At 40.5% G+C, this 12,001-nt stretch overlaps 2 protein-coding genes across 4 annotated transcripts in view; both read right to left on the bottom strand.

Annotated features, from left to right (window-relative positions):
* Positions 1-12,001, bottom strand: part of LOC140713724 (thymosin beta-10) — a 452,521-nt gene that overhangs the window by 260,497 nt on the left and 180,023 nt on the right. The gene's annotated exons all lie outside the window — the stretch shown is intronic.
* frmpd1a (FERM and PDZ domain containing 1a) overlaps positions 1-12,001 on the bottom strand; it is a 175,401-nt gene that overhangs the window by 123,947 nt on the left and 39,453 nt on the right. For both annotated transcript variants that reach the window (XM_073024081.1, XM_073024089.1), the window contains exon 2: positions 8,193-8,297. In XM_073024081.1, the coding sequence (XP_072880182.1) occupies positions 8,193-8,293 (101 nt within the window). In that variant the 5' untranslated portion in view covers positions 8,294-8,297. The remainder of the gene's footprint in view (positions 1-8,192; positions 8,298-12,001) is intronic.

Below are 12,001 nucleotides of genomic sequence, written 5' to 3'. Positions count from 1 at the left end.
TTGGTGGACAACTTGTTAGTGAATTTTCAAGCAAGGAGTAAAGATGTTCATATGCTCCTATCAGGGTAGCCCGAACATTGTCCAAGTCCCAGGGTGTGTAATCAGACACTATATAATAGACAGAGGAACTCAGAATAGAAACAACTGCTATCACTCCAACTTCAGCCTTGTAATAGATGGAAGGAAATTGATGAATCAGCAAAATATTTTAGCCTACGATTCTAGCCAAGGGAAAGAAATGAGGCCCTGGCATTATTTTATTTTTCCGGAAACGAGTACTGCTGCCAGCATTTATTGCCTGAGATCTGCCCATGAGAAGGAGATGGTGATAAAAGATCAAATGTGTGAGTTGGAGGGGAAGCTGCAAAGAGTGTTGTTCTCATTCATGCTGTCTTTGTCTTCTTGGTGGTACAGGTTGTGGGTATGGGAGCACTGTTCCAGTATTGTGCTGTATGTTTGAAAATGCCTCATGCATTGTGCATCAGCAGTGAAAGGAAACAAGTGCTGAGGCGGTTGATGGAGTAGCATTTAGGTGAACTGTTTCATCCTGACTGACATTGTTAGCATTACACTCATCCACAGTGACTTTTGCCACATAGGTGATGAACAGGCTTTGGAGAGTCTGCAGATGAGTCACTAGCCATCGGATACCCAACTCTGACCTATTCTGGAAGACACAGTGTTTGAGTCATATGCTATTCAATAATTATCCCCAGCATATTGATGGTGGGGTCTCAGCATTGGTAATGTGATTGAATGGCAAAGGTAAATACCAAAGAGCTCTGCCTGGATGCCACTTCTGTGGTGTATATATACTTTGTCACATATCAGCTCATGCTTGAATGTTATTGAGGTTTAGCTGCATGTGGGAATGAGCTGCTTCACTTGCTGATATTTGTAACAGGAGCAGAACATTTTTCAATCATCAACAAATATCCCAATTGTCCCCACAATCATCAGCAAATATCCCAATTGTCCCCACAAACATCACCAAATATCCCAAAATCATCAGCAAATATCCCAATTCTCCCAACAATCATCAACAAATATCGCAATTGTCCCCACAAAAATCAGCAAATATCTCAATTGTGCCCACAATCTTCAGAAAATATCCCTACTTATCCCCCAGATCATCAGCAAATATCCCAATTGTCCCCACAATCATCACCAAATATCCCAATTTACCCCCACAATCATCAGCAAATATCCCAATTGTCCCCACAATCATCACCAAATATTCCAATTGTGCCCACAATCATCAGCAAATATCCCTACTTATCCCCAAAATCATCAGCAAATATCTCTATTGTCCCCACAATCATCAGCAAATATCCCAATTGTCCCCACAATCATCAGCAAACATCCCTTCTTATCCCCACAATCATCAGCAAATATCCCAAATGTCCCCACAATCATCAGCAAACATCCCTTCTTATCCCCACAATCATCAACAAATATCCCAATTGTCCCCACAATCATCAGCAAACATCCCTTCTTATCCCCACAATCATCAACAAATATCCCAATTGTCCCCACAATCATCAGCAAAAATCCCAATTGTCCCCAAAATCATCAGCCAACATCCCTACTTGTGACCCAATGATGAAAGAAAGATCATTGGTGAAGCAGCTGAAGCCGGTTGAGCTGAGGACCTTCAAAAGCCAAGTCCTGGTCTAGGATGATGAACTGTTGATGGCCTTCCTTTCTGTGAGGTAAATCTCAAGCCACTGTAGAGTTTTCCCTTTGATGTCCCTGAATTTCAGTTTCACCAGAATACCTTGATGTTATGAATAGTCACCTCTGGAGTTCAGCTCTTTGGACATGCCTGGCCCAAGCTGTTGATGAATAGTTCTAGTCAAGCCCAAACTGAACATTGGAAATAGGGTGGAAATTGGTGAGTATGTCCTTCCTGATAGCACTGTTGATGATAAATCTCATGACATGCTGGGTAGTTTACTGGATCTGAATGTTATTCTATGTGATAGTGAGTGAACTACGAAATGAATTTTCCATGTGGTGATTACCAGTGTTCAATGAGGAAGCTATGACTCTGAGTTTGAGTTTAATGTCACGTGATGTAATTCTAAGATCTTCCTGAGTGAATATGTCAGCAGGATGTGTCCACCATGAACCTGTCATGGTCATAAATCTAAGTCATAAAGCTGGAGTATGAGGTGGAAACATTCTGACACTCAAACATGACTAAGTCTGTGTCAAATGTAGTCAACTTGTAGAGAAGGAGGATTAGGGGAGAGGGTTAATATGATTGACAATGAACAGGACGAGAAAAGCAGACAGGAGATGGAGCATCAAAATGCACACAAACTGACTATATTGAAGTGGCACAATGGACCTATTTCCCATGAGGGTGAGGATGATGATTAACAGAAGGATAAACAGAATGCTGGAGGTTGTCCAAGGGAAGAGAAAGAGGATAAAGTGATAGATAAATGGAATTCAAAGTCAAGCTGACTGATAGTCCTTTGTACACATCATCAAAGTGGCATGTGGCATATTCACTACATAGTACAAGTGAAAATTATATTTCAACAGGTTAAAAATTATATTTGGAGGGAGAGGAAGATGTAATCTCTGCTTTCATGCTGGGTCCACCAATGTAGGAAAGAATAGACAAGAGGTCCTATGTAAAGAGTACTAGGATCTTAGAGCTAAATTGAAAATGAGGCCCCATGGATTATTTTTTTAGTCCATTAGCCGTAAGTGCAAACTGGGAAAGGCTCAGCATATCTGGGAGACAAATAAGTGAAAGAAATGTAGAAGTCGTGATAAGGCCAGGGTTAACAGGTAAAGATAAAGTGCAGACCACCCGGGCAAGAAAGGTCTTTAAAGAGCATAGTTTCCCTTTGCATACCAGGGTCTGGGGATGGGATAAACAGTCCAAGGCACACACACCAACTAAGGGATAATTGCTTTACTAACTTCAAAGTATCATCTGTTGTCAGCTTGTAGTTTCTATTGGTATTTAACATCTCTGATCTCCATCTTGGAGGCTGACATCAGAACATCTTTCAAGAGGATGAACCCTTGCAAGGTGTCAACTGCTGACCTGGTTATAATCTGAAAATGTGTGCCAACCAACTTGAGTGTTCAAAGACATCTTCAATCTCTCACTGCTGAAGATCAGAGGTTCCCACATGCTTTAAAAAGGTGACAATCATACCACTTCCCAAGAAGAACAGGGCAAGCTGCCTCAGCAACTATTGCCCAGAGGCATTCACATCTACAGAACAAAGTGCTTTGCGAAGTTGGTCATAGCTAGAGTCAACTCCTACCTAAGCAAGGAGCTGGACCTGCTGCAATTTGCCTATCGCCACGATAGGGCTACACCTAATACAGTCTCATTGGCTCTCCACTCAGCCTTGGATCACCTGGATACTTATGGTAATACTTACATCAGGCTGCTGTTTATTGATTACAGCTCAGTGTTCAACACAATCATACCATCACCTATAATCAACAAGCTCCAAAACCTGGGCCTCTGTACCTCCCTTGGCAACTGGATCCTTGACTTCGTCATCAGGAGACTGTGCAGATCAGAAATAACATCTCCTCCTCACTGACAAGCAACATTGGTGAATCTCCAGAATGCCTTCTTAGCCCACTGTTCTACTCTCTCTATACACATAACTGTGCTGAAAAGCACAGCTCAACCACTTGCTATAAATTTGCTGACAACACAACAATTGTTGGCAGAATCTCAGACGGTGATGAGGAGGTGTACAGGAGTGAGGTAGATCAGTTCACTGTGGTGTCGCAACAACAACCTTGCACTCAATGTTAGTAAGAATTGATTCAAGGAATTGATTGTGGACTTCAGGAAGGGTAAGTCGAGGGAACGCAAATCCATCCTCATCAAGAGATCAGCAGTGGAAAGAAAGAGCAGTTTCATGTTCCTGGGTGTCAAAGTCTCTGAGGGTCTATCCCGGGCCCAACATATTGATGCAATCACAAAGGCAAGGCTGCAGCTATATTTTGTGAGGAGTTTGAGGAGAAACGGTACGTATGTCACCAAAGACTCTCACAAGTGTACAGATGTACCATGGAGAGCATTCTAACTGGTTCCATCACCATCTGATATGGAGGAGCCCCTGCACAGGATCAGAAAAAGCTGCAGGGAGTTATAAACTCAGCCAGCTTCATCACAGACACGAGCCTCCCCAGCATCAAGGACATCTTCAAAAGGCAATGCCTCATGAAGGCAGCATCCATCATTATAAACCACCTTCACCCAGGACATGCCCTCTTCTCATTGCTACCATCAAGGAGGAGGTACAGGAGCCTGAAGACACACACTCAATGTTTCAGGAACAGCTTCTTCTCCTCTGCCATCAGATTTCTGAATGGACATTGAACCCATGAACACTACCTCACTAGTTGTCTTCTCTTTTTGCACAACTTATTTAATTTAATTTTTATGGATGCTTTTTATTATTATTTATATTTTAATATTATGTATTGCAATGTACTACTGCCACAAAACAACAAATTTCATGACATATGCCAGTGATATCAAACCCGATTCCGATTCTGGAGATGGAACACTGTTGGAATTGTGCATGAGTATTTGGCTATTAAAGGGGAAAGTACATAAATGCAGAGATTAAACAGGAAGGCAAGGAAGGCGATGCATTTAATGACTTCTTTTGATTTGGATAGGGATAAACAGATAAGTTCATGTTAGAAAAGTTGCCAGATTCTGGAGATACTCTACAACAATAGCTTTCTGCAACAACATGTCACAGCATCAACAAGATGAAAAACCGTAACTTTTTGCTCGTTTTATTTGTGACTTCAGGTGACAAGGTGAAAACCCAACATCCCAAGACAATGCATGTTCAGAGGAAATCAATGGTGCCTTATTTTTGGTGATTCGTGCATTTATCTGCAACAAGGAAGAACGGATCAACAGTATGGTCTAACTTCTCAGTGGAAAGAGTTTGCTTGTAGGCCACCCTCATCACTTGCTTCCTATCGCATAAGGGGAATGTGATGAAGGGGTGAATAAACAAGGATTTGAGCAGGTGCTTTGAAAGAAATTGAAGATACTCTTCACATTTTATGGGTGTGAGGAGCAATTTTACAGGAAGATTGATCATTTAAGGCAAGTTTTATTCAGCAAAATGAAGAGGATTCTGCAAAAGTATTCATTTTTCATGACTCTATTGGGTGCTTAAAGTGATGGTGATGTGAGTCTAGGTATGAGCAGTATACTTCTGCTGCTGAAGTCTTCGTATCATGCCTGATGGAAGTAAATTCCTTCTTTCTTTCTCCACCTTTGCACACCCAGAAGTATTTCAAAGCTGGCATCATCAGAGCACAATCTCTGAAGGTCTTGAGCCCCTTCTTATAAATTTGCTCCCTCTTTCCAAAACCTCCCCAATGCCTCCAATTGTTACCTTTGAATTGACTCTTTAACTCATCAAACTGAGATCACATCACGCAGGTGCACATTGTGTTTCTGATGTGCAAATTTCAAAGAAAAATTATTATTGAAGTATGTATATGTCACTATATACTACCCTGAGGTTCATTTTCTTGCAGACATTAACAGCAAAACAAAAAATACAACAGAATCAATGAAAAATTACACACAAAGACTGATAAGCAACCAATGTACAAAAGACTAAGTGTGCAAATACAAAATAGTAAAGATGGAACAGAGCAGCGGAATACAATACAACCAATGGATGAATATGAAATGTGTAAGTACTAACATCAGCAAGCAAAAAAAATAGATCATAGTGTAATAAAGAGAAAACTTTTAACAGAATTTACTTAAAGGCTTAACCAAACAGCGCTCAACTGTAAAAATATAACAAAGGAAATTAACACTTTTGCTATACTCATATTAACATATGAATTTTTGGCATAATATTTTGATTTGAAATTAATCCGGAAATTTACAAAGAAAAGTACGAACTGAAATGACAAAGTTTAGAATGCGCTTAGATTAACACCACCTCAGACAGACGGAGCAAGAGGAATAACAGACATTAAAAACTTTACACAACAGACAGATAAAACTTCTAAGGAAATTTTTTCATCAACAAAAACAGTATTCAGCACTCCATGTAAACACACGCAATACCGATTAAAAAGCACACGCACTAAATTTTAATGAAGAACTTAACAACACAGAAGAAAAAGTTAACCAGTGGAAGAGCATGACCCTCATGGTCTGAGCAGACTAGATGTCAACAAGAAAGCATTGAACACCTGGCTCAGAGTCGGAGACTCTTCCCGTAAACAGAGGAGTTCCTTGTGACAATACAGGACCAGTTGTTATAATACAAAAAAAAATTCAAAACTACATAATAAAAGACCTATAAACTCAAGATGATAAATGCAGAAAATCCCAAGAGAAATCAGAAAGAATCCGAAGTATTACAGGATCCTGTAGCAGTTTAACTCAATCTGATTGCTTACACAGGCACAATCAAATGGCAAGCATCATTCACCAAAATCTCGCTTTAAAATACAAATTCACAAAAGACACCATACTTACCATAAATACAACCCAGTTTGTGAGTCAGAGTCCTACAAATCACATTACAACTGATCCATTATTACTGATAGAACAATCTATAATAACCAGCTGGATATAATATTACAGGATAGGTGATGCATTTTGGAAGGACAAACCAGAAGGCTGAGTACGAGGTTAATGTTCAGTAACTTAAGAGTGTGGATGAACAAAGGGACCTTGGGGTTCAAATCCAATCATCCCTCAAGGTCGCTGCGCAGGTTGATAGGGTAGTTAAGAAGGCCTATGGGATGCTAGGCTTCATTAATAGGGGGATTGAGTTCAAGAGTAGAGAGGTCATGTTGCAACTCTACAAATCTCTGGTGAGACCGCACTTAGGGTACTGTGTTCAGTTCTGGTCATCTCATTATAGGAAGAATGTGGAAGCTATGGAGGGGGTGCAGAGGAGATTTACTAGGATGTTGCCTGGATTGGAGGGGAGAACAAGTCATATGAAGCAAGGTTAGCAGAGCTGGGACTTTTCTCTTTGGAGCGTAGAAGAATGAGAGGGGACTTGATAGAGGTCTACAAGATTATGAGAGGCATAGATAGGTTGGATAGCCAGGACCTGTTTCCCAGGGCATGAATAGCAAACACCAGAGGGCATATGTACAAAGTTAAGGGAGGGAAGTTTACGGGAGACATCAGGGGTAAGTTTTTTTACATAGAGGGTTGTGGGTGCCTGGAATGACTTGCCAGGGATGGTAGTGGAGGCTAAACCATTAGGGGTATTTAAGAGCCTCTTGGACAGGCACATGGATGAAAGAAAAATAGAGGGTTACGGGGTAGTGTGGGTTTAGTACTTTTTTTTTAAGGATTATATGGGTCAGCACAACATCGAGGGCTGAAGGGCCTGTACTGCGCTGTAGTATACTAGTGTTCTAGTGTAAACAAGCTGGATAAACCTGGTGGTTTGGGATCTAATGCTCCTGTACCTCATTCCCAATGGCAGCACTGAGAAGAGAACATGGCCTGGATGGTGGGGCCCTTGAAGATAGGTGTTGTTTTCTTGGGGCAGTGCTTGTGTAGATGTGCTCAATGGTGGCAAGGACTTTGCCTGTGATGGACTGGGCTGTATCCATTACGTTTTGTAGATGTTTCCGTATAAGGGCATTGGTATTTCCATACCAGGCCATAATGCAACCAATTAGGATATTTCCCCCACCGTGGATCTATAGAAGCTTGAGGTGACATGCTGAATCTGCATAAACTTCTAAGAAAGTGCAGGTGTTGCCGTGCCTTCTTTGAAATGGCACTTGTGTGCTGGGCCCAGCACAGATCCTTTGATATGATAATGCCAAGGAATTTAATTTGCATTGCAGGTGCAAACCCCAATGATCAGATAATAATTTGGTATTCATATTAAAAAAGTGCATTGATGCACAGTAATAAATTCAGATCATTCCCCATCCATATGAATGAATAAATATGTCCACAAACAGGAAAAGCTAAAAAATATTAAATATTCCTTCAAAGACTAAACAAGGTACCCACTATGTAGGATACATTAAAAACAGAATGTGTGATCATACATATTAATCTAGTGGATAATGAGTTAAATTATAAAATACAGCTGCATATTTACTTCCATTCTAGTAAAAAAACCCACCAGCAAGCAGTCAGATTTTAACAAATATAAATCTCTCACCTCTGTGAGCTATCTCGTGTAAGGCAAAGCCACTTTGATACCATTTGCTCTACTTTATGCGATTTGCGAACTTGGACCATGTTGTCCTCTGGTTCTTCCATTTAACTGCAGAAGATTCAGATTGGTGTTAATACATTATTTATATTATTTGTAATATCTACTTTAATGAAACAGTATTAATCTAATCAAGGCAGAAACAGCATTAGTACATACTCTATAAAAATATCTCAGTGACATTCTCAGTGAGAATGCCCACTACTACACCAGTATGATTATTTTCCTATTTCCCACTCCTGCCATCATCAGTAGGAGTGATATCTTACACCATATAGATTCTCCCAACTGAGAACAAGTTGGAGATCACTGGGTATATTGACCTCTCACATAACATGGCAGCAGGCAGAGGAAATCTTTGAGCCATATTTCATGCAAAATGCAGCTCATTTTTCTTGGTCGAGGTCATTTTCAGCACGACAGCCTTTAATTCTTCAGAATTAAATCCTCTTGTGCTCGGTGTAAAGGGGCATCTTAAAGGGCAAAGTATAGTGAAAGTAAGAGAGCAGGTTCAGCCTCGAGGGCTGGAAATTAGTTAGGAAATGAGGAGGCCGCCACCTGACCCCTTCTGTTGGATAAATCAATGTTTTATCACCAATGCCATCCAAAGCCTCATGACCAACCTGCTTCCTAAGGAAGCCAGGTAAATGGGACAGGATCAAGATCTATATCCTTCATATCCCTCTGGTCTTTGTCTTGTCAAACTCTACCCAAGAGGGCAGAGAGAGAGAATTTGTGACATTGATAAGTGTCTCCCACTGGTAGGCATGGTAGCACGATAATTGAGTTAGTAGACTAACAACTGGACTAGAATTCTAAACCACTGAAGCAGGGCCAAGATGTAAATCCACTCGAGCCACTGGGAAATTAAGTACAAGTGTTTAAATATACTTGTAGCTTATAAAAGAAGACAGCTAGTCTCAGTAATGATAACCATGAAATAACTGAAGTGTGTCCTACCTGTTGTGACTTATATTTGACTTGAAACCCAGCAAAGCTATCAACTCTTACTGTATCCTCAGTTCAGGGCCAATAATAGATATACAATAAAATGCTGATACCATTTACACTTTGAGAATGAATCACCAAAAATCAAAGTTTCCATCACCTTTTCACACATTTCTGTGCCTTAGAGAGGTATTTTGAACATCCATTAAATTCCATTTGGTACAGCAAACTGTCAGATACATAAGGGTGCAGGAAATTGCTCGATTGAATGAAGCTTGCAGAACAAACATACATTGTAATAATAAATACAACAATAAATAGAGCGACAAGTGTGACGACGATTGAAAGATGCAAGGTGCAGGAGCACAAACTGAGGCAGTGAAAAAATAAATGCTGAACATTTGTACAATAATGGAAGAGTTAGAATTAAGGGTTCGAGAACTTTTCAGCATCACTGGGAAAGAGAGTAAAAGACATGACTGTTCAGAAGTCTGATAGCAATGGGGAAGAAACTATTCTTGAGTCTGGTCAACCAAGCTTTCAAGCTCTTGTACCTTGTCCTAGAAGAAAGAAGAAAGGGAAGGGAATGGCCAGGGTGATACTCTCGGCTCCTGATGTAATGCACCATAAAGATGAACTGGATGGAAGGAAGTGATGAGCCAGTGATAGACTGGCTTCCCTCTACAAGTTCCAAGGTCCAGTGCAGAGCAGTTGCATACCAGGTTGAGGTACTGCCCATCATGATTCTTTCAATAGCACATTCATAGATGTTTGAGAGAACCTTCGTGGAAAAGCTAAACATTCTCAGGTGCCTGAGAAAGTAAGCTGATATATTTCCTTTGCCTCTGCATCAGTATGAAGGGAGCTGGAGAAGATAGTGGTGATACAGATGCCTCAGAACTTGAAGCTGTTGCCCGTTTCTACAGCTCCTCTACTAATGAGGATAGGCTTGCTGTCAACACTTTCAACCTTAGGTCAACAACCATTTCTGCCCGCAGGACACTTAAACAGTCTAATGTTTTGGGTTGGCGATATTCAAACATTCACTGCCTTTTATATGTAAACATATTTCTTTATTTAACTCCTTAAAGAATACAGGTAATTGATGGGGAGAATGATGAGAGGATGCTTCTCCTTGTGGTGGCATGCAGTTGGAACAGAAAATTTAATGCAAGTTAAGAAACAGGTCAGAAATAGGCCGATCTACTCCTCAAGCTTGCTGACTCAATTCTGACGAAAGACCTGAAATATTAATTGTGTTCTTCCCTCTTCTTGACTGACTGTCTGAATATTTCAGTACTGGTTAAAGCTCCAGTCAGACTGGTTAAAGTTTCAGCTCAGACTGGCTGAGTTTTTGTTTGGATTTCACAGGAAGAATCTCTCTACTTTTTCTTTAACTAGTTCCATGAGATCTTGTAGACCTGTCTGATTCACACAGAAGACAGCATCTTAGACCGTGTATTCACACAGAAGACAGATCCTGCATTTGAGAAAGAGAAGTTCGAAGATTCACAACCCGCTGAGAAAAGAAATCCCTCCTTATCTCCATTTGAAATGGGCCTCTCTTTATTTTGAAATCATACTTTCCAGTTTTAGAAGCCACCACAAGGAGAAGCATCCTCTCATCATTCTCCCCATCAATTACCTGTATTCTTTAAGGAGTTAAATAAAGAGATATGTTTACATATAAAAGGCAGTGAATGTTTGAATATCGCCAACCCAAAACATTAGACTGGATGTTCTAGTCAAAATGGTGCCAGCGAACAACAATTCCTCAGGTGGCATTTTCCCAATGGGGTGGGGGGGAGGTTTAAGGTTTGTAAGTTTTGTTTCTTTTCCTTTTTCTAGTTTTTCTGTATTTCATGGCTGTCTGGAGAAGGCAAATCTCAGAGTTGTATTCTGCGTACAAACTTTGATAATAAAATGAACCTTTGAAAGGCTATAGGGGTTGTGTCAATGAATATTCTGTCACGGCAATTGAAGTTTTTGTTGGGTGATGGATACAAAGTGAAGGATTAAGATACTGATCATCCACACTCCAACAGAACGAGATGGTGAAGAGCTGCAGAGGGCTGCAGCTTGGGGGGGGGGGGTGGTGTGTGTGTGTGTGTGTGTGTGTGTGTGTGTGTGTGTGTGTGTGTGTGTGTGTGTGTGTGTGTGTGTGTGTGTGTGTGTGTGTGTGTGTGTGTGTGTGTGTGTGTGTGTGTGTGTGTGTGTGTGTGTTTCTTATTTTAATTTATAGTATTTTATGTACTGATTCTGATTTAAGTATCCCAGTCCATAGATAACTCCTATATTATTCCCAACCACTGGAAATTGTATTAAAACCAATAGTTATAATCAATGGCTTCTGCTATTGTCACTCTACAATTCATGAAAAATTTGGGAGCATTCAATATCAGAGCTTACGATTTAGTCTGCATAAAGCTTGAAACAATGAAAGTTGTGAACAAATAGTGTCACAGTGAGATCAAATCTTCAGTAACATTCTCACCTCTGAGTCAGAGATTCAAGCACATTCACCAGACATGACCACATATTCCAGTCGGGCACTCTAACATAACGTAGAGGGAAACATGCACTGTCTAAGATGCTGTCTTCTGTGTGAATCAGACAGGCCTACAAGATCGCATGGAACTAGCTCAAGGAAAAATAGAGATTCTCCCTGTGAAATCCAAACAAAAACTCAGCCAGTCTGAGCTGAAACTTTAACCAGTCTGACCGGAGCTTTAACCAGTACTGAAATATTCAGACAGTCAGTCAAGAAGAGAGAAGAACACAATTAATATTTCAGGTCTTTCATCGGA

Source organism: Hemitrygon akajei, chromosome 2, assembly GCF_048418815.1.
Source record: "Hemitrygon akajei chromosome 2, sHemAka1.3, whole genome shotgun sequence".
Lineage (NCBI taxonomy): Eukaryota > Metazoa > Chordata > Chondrichthyes > Myliobatiformes > Dasyatidae > Hemitrygon > Hemitrygon akajei.
The sequence above is the reverse complement of the archived record's forward strand: the minus strand, read 5'-3'. Positions and strand labels throughout refer to the sequence as shown.